The 19,535-nt window shown below is 32.8% G+C and overlaps 2 protein-coding genes and 1 long non-coding RNA gene across 13 annotated transcripts; 2 read left to right on the top strand and 1 right to left on the bottom strand.

The window, feature by feature from the left end:
• On the top strand, positions 2,089–3,096 carry LOC104724148. Its single transcript, XM_010442594.1, has 4 exons — positions 2,089–2,118; positions 2,216–2,291; positions 2,384–2,993; positions 3,072–3,096. Exons 1-4 carry the CDS (start codon positions 2,089–2,091, stop codon positions 3,094–3,096), a joined length of 741 nt encoding a protein of 246 aa, XP_010440896.1.
• On the bottom strand, positions 4,092–7,521 carry LOC104724147 (pyridoxal kinase). Its single transcript, XM_010442593.2, has 13 exons — positions 7,391–7,521; positions 7,181–7,277; positions 6,670–6,763; positions 6,438–6,542; positions 6,183–6,266; positions 5,912–5,985; positions 5,660–5,724; positions 5,306–5,369; positions 5,089–5,154; positions 4,939–4,995; positions 4,645–4,689; positions 4,494–4,547; positions 4,092–4,412 (listed from the first exon to the last, which is right to left on the bottom strand). Exons 1-13 carry the CDS (start codon positions 7,471–7,473, stop codon positions 4,272–4,274), a joined length of 1,029 nt encoding a protein of 342 aa, XP_010440895.1. The 5' UTR covers positions 7,474–7,521; the 3' UTR covers positions 4,092–4,271.
• LOC104724146 lies at positions 11,184–15,445 on the top strand. Of its 11 annotated transcripts, none has more exons than XR_757540.2 (12): positions 11,184–11,436; positions 11,505–11,872; positions 12,025–12,169; positions 12,265–12,387; positions 12,483–12,676; positions 12,774–12,875; positions 12,966–13,097; positions 13,192–13,289; positions 13,400–13,497; positions 13,585–13,785; positions 13,888–14,844; positions 15,247–15,445. It is a non-coding gene; the product is annotated as an uncharacterized LOC104724146 (long non-coding RNA). The 11 variants fall into 11 exon arrangements; XR_757537.2 differs by having other exon boundaries at positions 11,185–11,436; positions 13,192–13,497; positions 13,888–14,630; positions 14,737–14,844; XR_757539.2 differs by having other exon boundaries at positions 11,514–11,872; positions 13,192–13,497.

Raw genomic sequence — 19,535 nt, 5'->3', positions numbered from 1 at the left:
GATGTGACATTGTAAGGATCACAATAATGGATATATATCTAAAGTGAAATACGATATTAAAAACAAAAAGCATAACAAAAAAATAAAAGAGGAAGTTAGAAATTAAACAAAACAATACATGAAAAGATATTGTAAATACATGTAAAATATTTTAATAAAATAATATACCATTAACTCATACAAAAGAATCAACATGCTTGCAGTGTAATTAGATTAATTAGGCACAATTTTCTGACTTTGATTTTTCTTCGTTTTCTTATCAAATATTCGTTTGTGGACTCAACACTAGCAAGTGTTAAAAGGTTCTCTAAATTTTACGGTTTTGATGGTTCTGTCAACAGTTGTACACTTTTTATTTGGACAGTTAATGTAACGAAATTAATTATTATAAAATTGAACAAACACCAGTGTAAAATTGTAATATTTGTAGTCTTGAACTATAGTCGGATAATAGATTGTAATGAATATATATTCCTAATGTGTAGTTGCGTAGGTTTTTGTGGGCAAAATTTTGTAATGAAGACTTATGAAATCCCTTGTAATTAATAAGGACGAGTAATACAATAATCAGGTGACTGATTCAAAAATTCAAAAGCAGCATATAGTGTAAATGGGCAGATACGTTTTACCTCTAAAGCATAACTTTTGAGCTCACATATCTCCCTTACCACCCAAGAAATTTCATCTCTCCTGCAACTTTCTTCAGATTGCCCCTATAGGTCGTGTATCATCATAACACACATACATCCTTTAATGTCATTGTTATTAATTTAGTGATGTTGCGTCTTTGTGTTGTTACACTTCATTTTATAGTCATTCAATCTATCTTCTAAGATTTTTTTTTTAAAAGTTTAAATGATATTAGTACAGTACTCGTTTAAATCACACATAAGAGTAAGACAAACTTCATCCGGAGTTTGTTCACAGCGTATATAAACCAATAAAATAATAAAAATATCAGAAAGTAGGAGTGAGGAAGAAAAACGTGAAACAACGTTTCTCAAACTACATATTGCGAGAACCCCATTAGAAACTATGAGCACACATGTCATATTTCTATTTATCAGTTTGGTTTACAAAAATAAAACTATACATACTCAATAAAATTAAAAAAATTAATATTGTATTGTTGAGATACCCAAATATACAGCCCTTATTTATGATTACGGTACTGTATAGCTTTTTAATAAAATATAAACACTAACATTTTAGGTTTATTGGTTGTCAAATTATTGCTGTAAAAAAAATGGTTGTCAGGTTATTTAGTGCGAAATATATGGACCAAAATTGACATAAATTTTTGGCTTGGTTTAGCCTTTGGCACTTTCTCTTCTATTTGCTATGGTTAAGTTCAGCAGATATTTCAATTTATTGGGGTTTTGAAAAATGAATCCAAACTAAAACCTAATTGTCAACTCTGTCTGATTTTTTTTAATATATATTCAGGCTTAATTAGTTCATGCGCTGATAAAATTATTTAAAGGAATCTATACTATAAATTTTGAAAATTATCTTACGGAATATATAACTAGTTAATTTTCTTTGTAATAAGAAAAAGAATAAGAAAGTTCGAATTAATAAAGTCGTTCTCAATAAATTTAAAAACTGAAGAAGCTCTGAAGAGAGTCGACAGAGACTAGAGTGTGTAGCCACAACGCAGACCTATGCTTGATAAAGAAGTTATAACCTAAAACAACATAAATACTCAAAAGCTCTGAAATTTTCAACTTTGCAGTGCCAGTTTCTTACAAGTGGTCCTCCTCCATACTTATTCGGTTATTCCCCATATTTATTTTTACTTTTTCTTATTATCTTTTACAATTCTCACATGAAATTTAACACTTAGAGGAGCCAGTGATAGTTGACCAACACAAACCATCTTCATCACAAGAAACTGGTGTGTTGTCCTCTGAGACTTACCTGCTCAAAAAGCTGACAAGATCGAGATTTCAATGGCCACCAGAATCTTTGTCTCTCTCTCCATATATTCTATGTATCTATATCTCTCATTATTACTTCTCTACTTATATACAACCACATTGTCTTGTTTAGAGTCCCAAAAACACAAGTGAAGTCCAGAAATCAAGAATGCCAAGAAACATCTATGAACCTATGAAGGTACTGTAAAAACATCACTTCTCTCTTTGGTTTAGACACAAACATTCTTCTTTTTTTACTTTCCAACATTGTAACATCGTTTTTGGTTTTGTGACAGACATATTTTCTCCAGGTTAACATCAACTGCCAAGGATGTAAGAGGAAAGTGAAGAAAACACTGAGAAAAGTTGAAGGTGCGAAAAAACAGAACATAGGATCTTTAATCTTATAGGTTGGTCCAAGTAATGTTTTTTATGAGTTTTTTTCCCATGGTTCTTGGTTTCAGGTGTTTACTCTGTTGATATAGACACAGATCAGCAAGTAGTGATTGTTAGAGGTAACTTAGATCCAGAGATTTTGGTCAAGAAGTTGAGCAGAATAGGGAAACATGCTCAGCCCATGTTCTTGACCCCTTACCATCATGCTGGTCTTAACGAAGAGAACAGAAGATTGGGGAACACACAATACAACTTCGGAAGAAATCTCAACAATGTCCCAAGTTATGAAAGGCAGAGTCATAATCAGAGTGATGAAGAGATGATGATGATGAACATGAAACCTGTGATGATGAACGATGCTGATTACTTTGATCTGAGCAATTCACCTGAAGATTTCCAAGAGCTATTCGGAGAAATACCACAAAGACACAACAGCTATGAAGAGGTGAAACCAAATCTGATGATGGACATGGATCTTGGATATTCTAATGCATACCCTGCAGCAGAAGCAATGAATATGCAGAGTGGAGGAAGAGTGAATAATATGATGATGAATGAGAGAGCTTTCCGTGGGCAGATGATGAACGGTCCATCTCTTGTTCCTCAGTCAATGACTCATGAACAACAGTTCAGCTCAAGACCACTTCAGTCTATGAATCATGAGCAGTTCAGCTCAAGGCCACTTCAGTCTATGAATCATGAGCAGTTCAGCTCAAGGCCACTTCAGTCTATGTATCATGAACAGCTCAGCTCAAGGCCACTTCATGGCTTTTACTACTGATTGGAGAAGTTAGTGCTTGAAGTTTGCTTAACTAGATATGTGTGTTTTCACTCCTTGGGTTCATTTCAAGCATATTAGTAGTCTTTTAATGTTTGGTTCAGTGTTTGTCAAGAACGTGGAAGAACAGCTCTGTTTCTACATAGACTACAAACTATACTTTAATGGTAACAATATTAAAGCTAAATGATCAGCATAAAGCGATGTAGTATGTACCACATATCATCATATTTCCTTCGTAAAACCAGTATTGCAATCCCATGGTTATAGCCTTCGAGTTTCATTCAGTTCGGTGGCTGAGTTAGAACACCAAGAACTCTACTAGATGGGTTGCTATGGTATCAATTAGTACAAACGTAGCTTCTCTGGCATCGCATATCTGATTTGCCAGTTTTACTAGATTCATTTTCTGTGAATCTTGAAAACAAGTTCTTTTGCTGCCACAAGTTGTGACAAGTAATGCCCCAATCAAGCAATGATTTGTCGGAACAAAGGAGAAGCTTGGAGAGAAGGATGATATGCACCTAAACCTATGTGCTCTGATGTCTAGAGGAAATGTTGAGACACGCATGTTTTCGAATTCAGATTCAAAGGCCAGGAAAAGCACAAGAACAGAGTGGATTCGCTAAACAAGAGTTGCAAGAATATGCAAACAAGACTACTCCGTGATAGACAGACAAACCGAAAGAGAAGAATTCTAAGGAATGACTCACGAATGGAGCTGCTGGAGCACTGTTTATAGGTGGTGATGCACCAAGCAAAGCAGACAAAGGAAACCAAAAGAAAAGAGAGAGGGGACCTGATATGAAACATGCATATGAGCAAATACCAACAAATATGAAACATGATTAGATCTTCATTAGGTCCTCTAGTTGCACGCCCATAAAGAAGAGGCGCTGTTAAAGATTTGCAAGAGATGAATGCATACCTTCACTCCATCTTTTGTTGTTAACGTATTAACACTAACAAAATGAGGAACTATAAGTATCCAAACAAAACAGCCAAAAACCATCTGTCTAACCACTGTTTAAATGCTTTATAAGAGCTCTTGCACATCCTCTTACTCTAAAGTCTGAACGGTTTTATATGCATAAAATAATCGTGCAACATAATTATTGTAGCCCCATAATCATATATGTTTTCTTATTTGAGATAAATATGTTACATTTTCACCTGCTTCAGCTGTATCTCTCAGCTTTCAGTTCAACATTTGGGTTACGAATCTCATCCTGGCTTTGTATTAATCTAATCTCCAAACTGCTCGAGGTGGGATCATACCCCGCCCTTTTGTAATCATCAAGTGTTCTTCGCAGAAGCGCCTGCATACCATTACAGAGTTATTCAATCATTAGTTTCCATGGCTTCCAAATACAATTAGCACACACAGGTAAAAGACTTACCTGCAACGTTGAAACTGCAAGCTCAGCTGCCTTGTCAAGGTTGTCAGGGTATTTCTACATGTAACAATTATTTAAACAAAAAACGTCAAAGCGTATATGGACGATCAGATAGAGAATATTTTGCTTTCATAAGGAAATCAAGAAGCATTACATTACTCCAACCAAGTAGAAGAGCAGTCATGAGATCTCCTGTTCCCTGCAAGTGGTGTATCCGAAAGAGCTTAAAACTTCAACATTTAACAAAAACAATGTAGAAACAGAAGTGAAAACCATATGTTTGGTATTTTATTAGCATGTTCCAAATTCCTGCATCAAGGAAACTTTCATCTTGGCCTTAACATGTCCTACTTGCCAAGCACTAGCAACCCACTCTGTACTTCATCTGCATAAACTTAAGCTACATTTATGCTAATATTTAAATGCCTGGAAGTTCTGAAGTGTGTACCGTAAAATAAGCAGGGATTTTGTGTATCTCAATCTTGAATTGCTCAGGCTTCAGACCCTGACGTTGAAAAGACTAAGATCAGTTTACTCGGAGAAGAACTAGAAAAGCAATTGTAAGCCACTTAACATACTCAGGCTGTCAAAAACTTACCTTTTCTTTTTGATGGCTTCCAATAAGCAACAGAATGCCTCCTATAATAATGCTAGTGATCACCACCTGCCAAACATTAAAATCATTGAGCTTTTTCTAGAAATAGTAAAGCTAATCTTACATGGCTGCATGCTATGCAATGTGGCTTCTCAACCTCAACCATCTAAAGGTGGAGATAATAAGCAAACTAATTAGGGTTAAGCTCAATGAAACAAACCTTTGAAGGACCAGCTGCATGAAGAATAGCACAAGCTTCCCTGCCATCTTCCTCAGAATTTATCCTGTAATATTTATGTAGGACTGTGATGTTTGGAGCCATAACAGGAGAATGTATCAAATGTTGGGAATTCCCGATGTTTTGCGTTCATATTTTTCACTAATAATATAACTATCAGCCAACTCATACAAAGAGCTAAATCTCACTCTCATGTGAGCATGAAGTTCATAGGAGCAAAAGATATGAACTGATGAAGGGGGCTAACTAGGGATCTAGGAAAACCACTTCAAACACAATTCCATTCATGACACCTCATAGACTAATAGAATGCAAGTTTCGCTAATAATCAAGTACCTTAATCCTGTTAATTTCTCTGCCTCAAACTGGTTAGGAGTCAACATAGAAGCCAGGGGAACAACCTAACCACAAAATAATATCATCAGGAGGTTTCACATCAACAATTGTTACAAATATAGGCAATGATTGCCAGATTAGGAAAAACAAATCTTTGAACTCAGTGAATGAATATTTTAAGCTGAGAAAAGTATATTATAAACTGATCCAACTGAAAGTATACAATCACATATTTCTTTTATTCTCTTTTACCTTTTCACGATAAACATGTACCATTTCTTCAGGCACATACAGCTTTCCTTCATCACCCATCACCGGATCACATACTAATAAGAATAGACTTAAATTAGCATAATGTAACCATTGAGATCCAAAACTTGTCACATATCAGATCATGCCTTCACTACAGAGATGCCTAACTACATCTTTTTTTCAATACTTCCAAGGTATCAAAAACACAGAAAAATTCAGAGACTAAATAGAGAAAATCAAAAAGTTCTTGTGGGCGTAGCAGTGCACTCACCATATGTAAGATTTGGGTTTATAGATCGAAGCTTATTGATAACCTTCAAGATTGTATCCAGGAACGACACTGATCCAATGTATCCTGTATTTTGAAAACATAAAAAGCTAAATATAAAGTTCCAAGGTCTCAACCACTTAAACTTAGTGGGAAAGTGAAAGGAAAGCCACATCCTTTGTAGTCTTCTCATAGAAATTTCCTCAAGGACATATCAATTAACCAATAAGAGAGGCATTTAGTGTTCAAAGTGAGAACCTGTTAATACATGAGTGTAGAACAACAAATCGTTTGCTTCAAGACCTTCAATCAAATCCCACAATTGTTCACCATTCAAAACCTGTCCTTTGAATGTAGGATACCCTGGAAAATAAATAATTTAGTACAGAAGCCACATCAGTAGTATTGCATACTCCAATCCTGAAAACACTATAAACACTTGTTTCAAGAACATTAGGCTCTACTCTACATTACTGTGAATGAATCTTACCCGTATGATTCGAGAATTGAACAGAGTTAATTGGATCCACATCATACCCCAACAATTGAAGAGGAAAGACAGCTGATTTGTTACCAACATATCCCTAAAATGTAAACGGCATCACAATATTGGCCAACACAAAGTTAACAAAAAAAATAGTACAACTCTCAAGTACAGGAACAGGTGTTTCATTCTCAACACAATCATTGTACTCTCATAGAATAGAACCAATACCACACAAGACTATCCTCAAAAATTGGTAAATTAAGGAACCGAGTATAATTATCCTTCAATTCAATAAAGTCTAAACCTTTATGTAAAAAATTCAGCAAAAGTGATAAAGCAGAATCTTTTTATCACTAATATATTCAAAAGCTTACATATTTATACCAAAATTCAGATTCAATTGCATAAAGCTCTATTCTTTCTTGTTGAAACCAACAAATCAAAGATTAAAATTTTTAAACAAAGTTTCTAATGATAAGATAAAGTAATCTTAAAGAGTCAGATATTGAAGAACCTGAACAGTTTGGGATTGGATACTAAGAACACGACCAGTATCTGAAGGAAGAGCGAGAGATAGAACAGGAGGTGTCGTCATTCTGCAATTTCTCGATCTTTTTTTTACCAAATCATCAATCAAAAAAAAAAACACAAATATAAATATATCGAATTTAAATAAACACAACCAGGATTAAATTTATAATTTGATTCAAGATTTGAGCAAAACCGGAGATTTCGATTAAGGTTGAAGTGATGATTCAGAGATCGACGAAGAGAAGTGGTTGTTGTTGTCGGGAGGGAGAATGGCATCAGGAGCTGACCTTTAGATTAGCCTTTGTTTGACCCATAAGACTTTTTTAAGTGTGCAACTCCACTGTTTTAATAACCGGACCGAAACCAGTTCGACGGTGAGATTGAGGACGGTTCGGTTCGGTTTCTCACAGTAAACCGGACCTGAGAATAAGGTTCTAATAAAAGCGGCGGCGAGAGAATAAATTAATTAACGAAGTTGATGACTTCTGGTTCTGGATATCAATAGGGATAGGTTTTTTTTTCGTTAAATAGTCAATATCTCTATTTGTTTTTTTAGTTTTAATATATATATACCACACAAAACAAAATATTTTCAAATAAATTTTAAATTTGTAAAATAACTAAAAATTATATTAATTGGGTGTTATAGCACATGTACGTTATTTTCATGTAAATTAATAAAATTTAAACCTAAACGTATTTACTTTGAAATGGGAAACACGTCCCATCACGTCCCAACCCCTCACGTTCCAATCTTCTCCTCTTGTCATATATCATCTCATCTCGTCTTGTCCTGTATCTGTCCGGATTTTTTTGTCTTATGTCCATTCTCTTTTAAATAATTATTCGTTAGACAATGGCTTCAACTGGTGACTAAAAGTTAGGAAAAAAATGAGCAGAAATATCACATTGCTTTCTATTCTACAATTTTTTACCATTTAAAAGTAATTTTTTCCCCTACATTCCTCTATATTCTTCAAAAATAAGAAACAATAGAACAAAAATGTTCCTCCCCAAAATTGATGAGGAACAAATGGAACAAAAAAAAGGAACAAATATTAAAATTCGTTTTTTATTTTAAAATAAATAAAAAATGTGATTATTAATAAAATTTCAATTTTGTAATATAAAAACTTTCATATTTTCACAATGTATTGACAGAAAAATATTTTTGATAGAAATTTTATATTAAAATAATCTTAAGGCTCTATTAGAAAACGGTATAAATAGTAAAATAAATTTAAATAACTCTTAAAAATTTTATTGTATGTTAATATTAATTATTAATATTTAATATGATATATATAAAATTTTATTTATAAATTTTATTTTAAAATCAAACGTAAAATTAATTATAAATACGTTAAAAATAATATTAGTATCATCATTGAAATTTAAATTATTTAATATTTAATATATTTTAAAAATATTTTTAATGTTTGGTTACCATTTACTATTGTGTTCCTTCTCTACAGATTTTCTTTTCATTCCTCAAAAACTGTTTATTCCATTCCGCATTGTTCTTTTTATTCTTTTTCTTTTTGTTTTTCTAATGGTTACCAGTATGAGCCAATGCTTATTAAAAGAGATTGGATAAGAAATTTAGACGGGATACCAGAGTTCTCTGTTGAATATTTTTATTAGTTATTTGAAATTATCCAAAAAATTAATTTTAAAAAGCTATATAATTGTTTTCAAAATTACTAAAATTTGCAAAATGCCCGTTCCAAAGTGGTTAATTACATGTCGCGGGTAAACGGCTGAAATCAACCCCAACTATTTATCAAACGCTTTTTCATACCTAAACTTTACTACCATGCAAATAACAACCTCAACCGTATAAAAATTCAAATTTGCTACCTGAACTATATGAAATGTTGTCAATTACAACATATGTTCAAACAGTGTTAAGTCGGATTTTAACGGTGCTGAGTCAGACGACTCGTGGCGTCCACGTTGCAATGAGATTGATTAAAACGACGTCGTTTTGGTCATTTTTGGTGTGTTGTGGTTGCTACGAAATGATCAAAATGATGTTGTTTTAGTTAGTTTCAGTGCGACGTTGACGTTACAGGTCGTCTAAGTCAGTTCCGTCAAACTCCGACTTAACATTGTTCAAATGGATGTTGAAATTAACAAAATTTGATATAGTTCAGATAGTAAATTTGAATTTTAACACAGTTTAGGTTGTTATTTGAAGGGTATTGAAGTTTATGTATGAAAAAGCGTTCGGCAAATAGTTGAGGTTGATTTTGACCATTTTTGCTTACATGTCGCATAGTCAATCTTTAGGGAAAATGGCTAAAATCAACCCCAACTATTTGTTAAACGCTTTTTCATACCTAGACTTCAATACCCTGCAAATAACAACCTGAACCGTATTAAAATTCAAATTTACTACCTGAATTATATGAAATATTGTCAATTTCAACATCTGCTCGAATGATGTTAAGTCAGGGTCTAATGATATTGAGTTAGACGACATGTGGCATTCATATGGCACATGGATTTACCCAAAACACGTTGTTTTGGTTATTTTTGGATGTGATGTGGTAAGAAACAAAGCGTTTAGCAAAGAATTTTTCTACCTATATTTTTTGATTTCGTACTTTTATCTAAAATTTATGTCCCTTTCTAAAAAAAATTGTTCAATATATTTTTTTTATTACTCAAATTACCCGTTACTATTTTCTTGTCTTAATACCATAAATGGCTGGAATTTATCTCAAAATTCAATTATTGTTTCTTTAAGTATATGTACTTAATCAGTAAATTAAATTACTTCAAAAACACTTGTAAAATGTATATCCAGTCAAATAATAAATCCTTTTAGGTCGTAAAACTTTAATTGTTTAAGTTATATCAAGTTCAACTGAATTATATAAAATCCAAAACTAAATATTTTGAAATGAAAAATCGGTTATGTTTATTAACAAAACTTGAATAGTATATGAGAGATTTTCGAATACAAACAAAGAGTTTTGCTAACTTTGAAGTTTTTAAAAAATAAAAGAAAGACCGAATATCTTTCACACCATTCAATACCAATTTATCAATGTTGTGAAACAGATATATAATTTAGATTTGAAAGAAATGTTAAAAACAAACAAAAATATACTATTTAAATAGAGTTAATAAGTAAACAATAATGAAGTACAAAAAATATACTCCATTTAAGTCATCTGAATTTGCCGTTAGAAAAGCAAATATTGTGGTAGTTTTATTAGCAAGGCGTTCACTCACTCCTCTTCGGTAGCCGGCCTGTTCTAGAAAACTCACAAATGGCTCTAGTCCCTTCGCTAACGTTTGTCTGCAATGCAAACCCAACACACACCACTATCAGCCTTCAACAATGAAATTGGTGTTGACACCTCAGAAAAAATCAAAAGCCTATCAAATTAAAATAATTAATACAGGTAAGCTTTTTTTTACTTAGATGGACAAAGCAAATGGAAAACGCTTTGTTAAACACTGCATTTAATCAATTGCTAGATTTATTTTCTTTTTCGTCGTGATACCAAGCTTGAATGCTCGTTGTGATACCAATCTTCTTCTTCGGCGTGATTTCAGCTTCTTCACCAAATCAAAATCCTATGTTTTTTCTCCTTATTTCTCTTCAATTTTGATTTCATGGATTTGTTTATGTGATTATGAATCAAATTATGAAAAAAAATTTGATCTTTTTGGGGTTTTTTTTTCTTACGATTGTTGAAATTTTAATGTGGGACAAAGATTGATACTTTATGTTGTGTAAGTTGAAATTTTTTTTTTTGTTTTTTTTTTGTTAAAATGCATTCAATTAAAGTTAGGAAAGAAATAAAATGTTTCCAAGGCTATAAGCCCAAACATAGCCCAAATAAAACCCATAAAGTTTAAGAAACAGAAACGAACCAAGTACTTAGGATTGAACCAATAGTTAGAAATGAACCAAAATTACGGTTGAGCATTTAACCGCCTTTACCCATCTTCATCCAGCTTCAATAATTGCATATGAAACGTCATCGAGAGATAAATCGAAGTGAAAGAGATCGCATTTGAGATTAGTTATCGTTACCCTAGTGTCGCCACAGTAGATGCTCCAAAGAACCAGAGATGAAGTAGAGATAAGGAGAGATCAGGGTTGTTTTCAGGGAACCAAACAATACTATTCCAGGGAACGATAGTGAAAGTCTCTCTAAGCGCATAATAGATACTACCTGTGTTATGGCGATTCTTGCGATGGTCATCAATCCACCACTGGTAAGAATCAACTTCTTCATTTAAAGTGAGTGTTGAGAGTTCAATGTGGAAATTAACCTGTGCCTCAGATCATGCAGGAGGAAGATTCCAATTCTCTCGCCTCCAAAGGTCAGCTAGACGAGTACCCCTTCGAATGCCAATCTGGTAGAGCCTGTCACCTTGAAGATAAGTCATCATTTTACCCAGCTTACTCCAGTTTTCTGTCCAGAATTGTGTAGATTTACCATTACCTAGTTTAACTTTAATCCAAGGGTAAGCAGCATCTCTAATCTTTAGCAACTTATTTGTAAACCAGGAGAATCTGTTGCTTGGCTTACAGGTCCAGAAGGAGCTCATGTCATTTGATAGCACTACCCTTCGATACCAGGCCACACATACCGAACCAGATCTAAAGAAGAGCAACCAGATGAGCTTGACCATACACACTTTATTCCAAGTAAACAAATCTCTTATTCCCAAACCTCCTTCTTTCTTATCACGGATGACTGTTTCCCATGCCACATGAGCTGAATGATGACCCTCTATCTACCCTTTCCATAAAAATGCACTAGACAAAGAGTTTAACTCTTTGATGCACTTCTTTGGCAGGACCAAACCTGAGCTCCAAAAATTGGATATGCCAGCAATAACTGAGTGTAACATTTGGAGTCTTCCAGCAAATGAGAGAGATTTCGTAGACCAGGCATTGAAGTGACTTTTAACCTTCTGTAACACTGGAGCACAATCGAGAAGGGTGAGCTTCTTAGTGCATAAAGGTAGCCCTAGGTATCTTATTGGAAGCTGACTCATGGTTAATTCCTGTAGTAGTGACAATGTGATCAATTTCAGGCTGAGATAGTCCTGATGTGAAGAAGCTAGTCTTAGGAAGACTTATCGCTAGTCCTGAAACAACATCTTTGAGGACTTGGAGGACTTTCTGCAGTGAAGAGGCCGATCCATCAATGAATATCAGTAAGTCATCCGCAAAACACAAGTGAGTCAATTTTATCTCTTTACATCGTTGATGATAGTGTATTTTCCTTTCTTCGGCTGCTTTATCCAAACAGACAGAAAGACAGTTCATAGCTAATACAAAGAGATAGGGCGATAGTGGATCCCCTTGGCGCAATCCTCTTAACCCTTTGAAGTATTCATAGCTAATACGAAAAGCAATCCCCTTTTTGTTTTGTTTTTCGTAGAGAGAAAATTCTCTGGTGAACGTGTGCAGTTTAGCCGAGACCAGTTGCTTCAGGTCAAACAGGTATTGAATTTTAACTATATTTCTTATGTTGAACTTGGCTTTGTTTTCTATTGCTTATGAAACAACTCACTCATCGTTATGTTTTTCTCAATAGCAGTCGGTTCAACTCTCTGATGATATCCTGAGGCGCTGTAAGGAAATCGCAGTTGAGCTTTTTGCCGAAGATCAGAGTTGGAGGAATCGTGCAGCCGAGAGTAAAGTGAGTTTTTGTGTGATCTTTCTTTGTTTTGTGTTTTTTCAGACGAATCTTGTTTTCTCTAAACCACATTCTTGTTTTTGGTCTTATCAGCCAACAAACCAGCCTTAGATTAGTTATTCCCAGCCTAATACCCGTGACTGGCATAGTCGTCCTCCGGTTCCAACCTCTGGTAAAAAATGGTTAAGAGACGACTCTCATGAACCTAAAAATACATCTCAATGGGTAAGTTTTTCCGTGTCACTTGTTACTTGTTGTTGGCATGCTGTTTTTACTAATTTCCTCTTCTTGCTAACATGATGATGATCTTGTGAAACAGTCTGGTCCTGCCCCCGTGCTGGTGAAAGCAGAAGTCCCATGGTCAGCTAAAAGAGGAGCTCTTTCAGATAAAGACCGAGTCCTCAAAACTGTGAAAGGGTTTTGTCAACAAACTAATATTAGTCTTTTCTTTTCAGCTTTTGTGCTTGAAGTTGATTGTGATGTATATCTTCTGATTGTTATGATTTCTCTGCTGTATTCTGAACAAGCTTACCCCGGAGAAGTATGAGCTTCTTAAACGGAGAAGTACGAGCTTCTTAAAGGTCAATTGATTGATTTTGGCATCACTTCTGCTGATATCCTAAAGGTTATTTTTTTTTAATTTCCTGATCTCTGCTATTGTGATTCTCTCTCTCTTCATGGTATTGATTTGCTCTTTACCTTTGATTGCAAGGAGTGATACAACTGATTTTTGAGAATGCTATACTGCACTCGACGTTCTGCGAGTTGTACGCTTGTTTGTGTTTTGATATTAACGGAAAGCTTCCTTCGTTTCCACCTGAAGAACCTGGTGGCAAAGAAGTAACTTTCAACAACCGGGGATACACATTGATGAAATTGCCTAGCAATTGAAGATCCCAAAGAACAAGCTAAAGTATGTTCTTTTCTCCTTTCTCCTTATAACCTCTATCTCTCTTTACTGTCAAAGTTGTTGAGTTCATGAGTTTGCTTTGTTTTGTTTCTGGTGTATGTATAGGGGCGTTATCTAATCACTGGAAGGAGATGGTCTAATATAGTACTCGACAATCGATGAGTATCACTTCAAGCACGTCGAGCTCTGATTTAATCTAAAAGTCATCTAGAGTTTGGTTAATCCGTAGATAAAAGAGTCATTAGTATTGTTTGGTGGTTTGAGAGATGTTTTCAATTTCTAGAACCTAGGATCACGTTTATATAGCTCACTTATGTTGTTTCATAGGACATGTGACCAATTCTTGCTTAGGGGTATACCATTTTTTTAAAAGAGTAAATATGTATATCAATTTAATAGCAAAGATAGGACTGTATTTTTTTTTTTTTAAAAAGAGTTAATTTAGAAAAAGAGAAAAAAACATAGAGTAGTTTTCATAAAATATATTGTAGATACAAAGTCTATGTTTTATACAAACTAGTTATAGCCATCATAATTGATTCATGTGTGGTTAAAGAGTCATGAGAAGCCTAAAAAGCCACAATTTATACCCATCAGCTATAAACATATAAGTCAGCTCCTTTTTAGACTATTTCTTAACAGTTCTTATGTTTTTTTCTATCAGTTGGAATCAAGTCAATTTTTTTTTCTCTAGTAATTCCATAGCTCTGCTCTCTCTAATTTGCTCTTCTACATTGTCAAGCTCAGGTGTCGTTAGTGGTTTCTTCAAAGAATATATTTTGATTATGCTTGTTTTTAAGTTCTTCTTTCTCCATTGTTGACATTCTAGTCTTCCACATCTTAAAAAGGTAAACCATGGAGAAAAGAGAACTTAAAAGTCTTTAGAACTTTACCTTCAACACTGCACCGATCATTTTGCAACACTGATTTTCTAACACTGCATGTCATTTTCAGAACTTTATAGATTCATTGTATATATGCAACGAAGCCTATTAATCTGTTTCTTCTTAATCCTTCGATTGTAAAAAGAAGAGGAGAGCTGAACAACACAAAGCAGTAGAGGTAAGATGTCAACTTTATTTTTATTTTTTAATTACCTTCAATGTATCTTTAAAAGGAATAATATACGAAGATCTTACCAACAGATTAATCAAAACGTACAAATAAACTAAACTTCACGTAATAAAGAACATTAGATTAAAGACAAAACGAATGGCATATGTACCTAATCTTTCACGCTGTAGTAGAGAGAGATTTAGATTTCAAATTTTGCTTCATTGTCTACGCCCTCAACCTTTCTTCCTCATTCCCATTTCGATTAGACATATTCTACTATTAAAGGGTAATGAAAACAATTTAGAAATCATGTTCATCAAAGTCATCAGAGGCTACCTGTTCTTCATGCATAGATGATAGATCCCCTCTCGGCTATTCTTGTTTTTAAGTTCTCGGTTCATTTTTTAGGGGAAAGAGAAAACAAAAACACGAGACGCATGCGCTTTTTTGTAAGGAGTTACATCTGTACCATGGTCCATGGATCTCTTCCCATTCCATTCAAGGTAACCATGGCACTGACATTGTCGTACTCGTACCTAGATAAATGTAAGAATTTTGTTAAATAACTTACGAGTTACTTATTTGGAATATGTGCTTTATTATTTAATTAGTTCTCTGTACTTATCTTGAAGTGACAATTTATATATGTGTTAGATAAACCTTCTTTCACACCACTTGGCTAGAGACTCTAGCCTAGAGTGATCTAAGATGCAAATATATTACCACTATCTCAAATTTGACTGACAAGTGCAGATGTTTAATTAGAACAATAATGTATGAAACTTTTAACCAAAAAAAAAACCTCACCAGCCACCAATCAAAACCTAGACCACAAGCATATTCTTCAAATGCTTTGCATACATTTGGGGAAAGTATCACTTTTTACACAGACAATAAAAGTCCGCAATACCTTTAGTATTCCATGCAACAAAAGAAAAGTACTTATAGCCCCAACATTCTTATAAATGATTTTTATCTAAAGACTATTTTTGCGACCGTCTCCATTGTTGGATTTGGGCATAAGGAGAGAAATAGGGAAAAAGAGAGTTGGAACTTGGAAGTGATAAAGAAGATTTGTCAAATCTCGTATCATCAAAATTGTATGGAGCGGCTGTAAATCATTTTGCGACAGTTGACTGAACGACACAACACTTTCAAAAAGAAATCGAATATGAGATATATCAGATATGTTGAGAGGAGATTGTAAGTGAGAATAAAGACCTTTGCAATCGGTTGACCCTTGAAATTCACTTGTACATTGATTTTCATCTTTAACATACACAAGAGACAAAACTTGTCATTAAACCATAGAAAGGAAGATGAAGAGGGGGGTTACAAAACTGAAACCGAAATCATTAAACACGGTCTCTTACATAATCTAATTGAATATTTAACATCTGGCACACTCTCTTTTGCTGATGTGTCCATTTTCAGGAGAGAGTTGGCTTCTTTTCATATATATGATTAAATGAAATTAATGTAAACTACAATTTAAAAATTATAGATTAAGTTAAATGGAATTGATCCGGTGGGGTATAAAATGAGATATAAATAATTCTATATTAGGATGCGTTAATTTTATTTTGATAGCAAAGTGATCATAGTAATCGAAATTTTACATAGTCGATGTTTACATAATGAAATGTTTAACTCGGTAAGACATATTTAATAGTTTTGAAAGTGATGATAATAAACAAAAATATGCAGTAACAAATAATAACAAAAAAACTGAAAACAACAATATTAGCAATGATCATTGTCATAAACTATATTAATAATGATTTTAGATTACAAACAACATACAAAAATAGTCTTTCAAAAAACACAAAATAATTTTTTTTTTTTTAAATGAGAAACAATCCCGCGGCGTAACGCGAGTACTAACCTAGTTACATATGATATTACGAAAAATCCTATTACTATCCTTTTTTGAAAAATTTTTGGATTCATCCCTTTTATTCACGCCCTATTTTATTCACCCCCTATTAATTAACCAATCAAAATACAACAAAACGCCATGGCATATCATATTTATAAAATAAATCAAAATTAAAATAAAAAATACAAAACAAATTAAGGAAACAAATTATGTAAATTTTTAATAAGGAAATTATGTCGTTTTGGTTTATAAAAGAATGATTAGAGTATAGTTTTTACAATTAAACAAAATTATATGTCGGTTTCGGTTTATAAAATAGTGATTAGGTTTAGAATTTACAATTAAACGAAATTATATGTCGGTTTGGGTTTACAAAATAGTGGTTAGGGTTTAGATTTTATAATTAAACGAAATTATATGCTGGTTTGAGTTTACAAAAGAGTGGTTAGTGTTTAGGGTTTAGATTTATAATTAAACGAAATTATATGTCGGTTTGGGTTTACAAAATAGTAGTTAAGATTTAGGGTTTATATTTTATAATTAAACGAAATTATATGTCAGTTTGGGTTTACAAAAGAGTGATTGGGGTTTAGGGTTTAGATTTTACAATCAAAGAAATTTATATGTCGGTTTGGGTTTATATAATAGTTGTTAGGGTTTAGATTTTACAATTAAAGAAAATTATATGTCGGTTTGGGTTTATAAAAGAATGGTTAGGGTTTAGATTTTACAATTAAACAATATTGTATTTTAATTTGGGTTTTTATAAAAGAGTGGTTAGAATTTAAATTACACAATTAAACAAAATTATATCTCGATTTGGGTTTATAAAAATGTAATTTGGATTTAGATGTTATAATTAAAAACTATTATATAATGTTTATAATTAAAATTAAATTATAAAAAGATTTTGTTTCTTTAAATAATAATTTGTTTCATTAATTAAGAGGGGATGAATGATGAGTGAACCCAAGAATTGTTCCTTTTTTTTTTTGCAAAGAAAAAAACATGGTACCTGCCCTTCGGATTGGTTCCATTGCGATACCAGTTGCGAATAGTGTGTTCACATCAAATTCATACAAAGACCTCACTACCTCAGGAACACTTTTATTAGCTTAGCATTCTCATAGCAGAGACCCTATATGTACTTTGTACATCAGTTCCATCTTCATATTGACCCTACTACACAACGTGTCCAGAAGCAGCACCCACGTTTTCACCTACTACAATATAGCTACTATCTAAGCTTAGCGTTAAGACCAAACAACCTATTCTTGCTTTAAACTTACAATAACTCTTAAAAATGCCAAAAATAAACTCACTTGGCGTAGTACATCATTTCAATTTTGCTGATGGTTTTCCAAGACCATTAAAAATATTTTTTTCTATTAACAACATAAATACCGCAAGTTCCGGTTGATGACAAATTGACAACTCATCTTCACGATGGTGAACATGATACAAAACCACATGTCATCTTAATTTATCATTATTACAAATTTTTACTATAACCAATAAATTTATACTATCCTCATAGAGAAACCAACCACCAACCTGCTGTACATAGACTCAAATAATATAAAAAAAAACACCAGAGAATCAACTTACATTGACACCAGCTGTTTTACATCCTTCTTCATTGCATCTTTGTATTTATCATGTCCAATGGATCTCATGTAACTGGTTGCCCCATGAATTTGAAGCATCAACTACAGCCATCAGCAAGTAAAAAAGAGAACCTTGACTTAGTAATAGTATTTTATCTACCTTAGAATTGGATTATTAATTGACCTCAAACTTCGAGGTACATCCATGTTTCAACAATTAGTTGTTAGAAAGAGAACCACTCAAAGCAAAAATAGTAGAATCAGGTTGTGAATGGAATCATTCAAAAGGCGTTTTGCAATACATTTTTGTCAAAACCACACTAAAGTTACCAATCACACAAAAAGTTGTTCATCTGCGTTATTTTAAAAAAATAATAATAATAATGATTTGCGGTTTTGTCCAAAGGTTTATGCCTTGGAGCGTTTTTCTATCTGACTATGGTTATTATCCAGCGGTTTTGATGTAAAAAGTACTATAGTATTATTTTAATATTTTTTAATACATGCAAAAACAAAAACATACATTACTTCAAATACCTTTGTCTTTTCTCTAATAAATTATGTATAACAAAATAAATAATACATAATTAACATATGTAGGAAATAACTACAAAAATTTAATAATTTATAAATAATAATTTAGTTGTGGATAAAATAATTACATAAGAAGTTAAATTTTTTATTTAAATAATTTGGATATTTAAGTTTCAAAATAATTTTTATCAACACAACGCAGATAATAATTTACAATTATATTAATTATTTATATTTTTTACTAATTCATTTATACAATTATTTTTACTAATTTATTCATAATTATGTTAAATAAATTTTCTACAAAAAATGTATTTACAAAATCTATGAAAATATATGACACTTATAATTTATGTTAAATATATAAAAATATAAAAATATTTCATTTATTAAGACAAAACAAACTAATATATATAAATACACTAGTTATTAATAAAATAATATGAAATCTGCACTGCAAATAGTTTTTCACCAATCAAACATTGTTTTGTACCGCTTATTTTGTATTAACCGCACTTGTTCCGCAAATACATTTGACCCACACGTACCATAGTTCAACCGTACTGTATTATCAAATGATTTGTCCCGCACAACCAAATCCATTGTTACCATTAAGACCGTCAGAAGTTAATAAATCTAAACTCAATTTCATCTCTGTATTTTGCCCATGAAACGAC

Source organism: Camelina sativa, chromosome 11, assembly GCF_000633955.1.
Source record: "Camelina sativa cultivar DH55 chromosome 11, Cs, whole genome shotgun sequence".
NCBI lineage: Eukaryota > Viridiplantae > Streptophyta > Magnoliopsida > Brassicales > Brassicaceae > Camelina > Camelina sativa.
This window is presented reverse-complemented; position numbering and strand designations above follow the sequence as displayed.

Coding starts and splice junctions, on each gene's coding strand:
- LOC104724148 (XM_010442594.1), top strand. CDS start 2,089: ATGCCAAGAAACATCTATGAACCTATGAAG. Junction 2,119..2,215: donor ACATCTATGAACCTATGAAG/GTACTGTAAAAA, acceptor GTTTTGTGACAG/ACATATTTTCTCCAGGTTAA. Junction 2,994..3,071: donor CATGAGCAGTTCAGCTCAAG/GCCACTTCAGTC, acceptor GCTCAGCTCAAG/GCCACTTCATGGCTTTTACT.
- LOC104724147 (XM_010442593.2), bottom strand. CDS start 7,473: ATGCCATTCTCCCTCCCGACAACAACAACCACTTCTCTTCGTCGATCT. Junction 6,267..6,437: donor CTACACTCATGTATTAACAG/GTTCTCACTTTG, acceptor TTCAAAATACAG/GATACATTGGATCAGTGTCG. Junction 5,725..5,911: donor TACATGTTTATCGTGAAAAG/GTAAAAGAGAAT, acceptor TTTTGTGGTTAG/GTTGTTCCCCTGGCTTCTAT.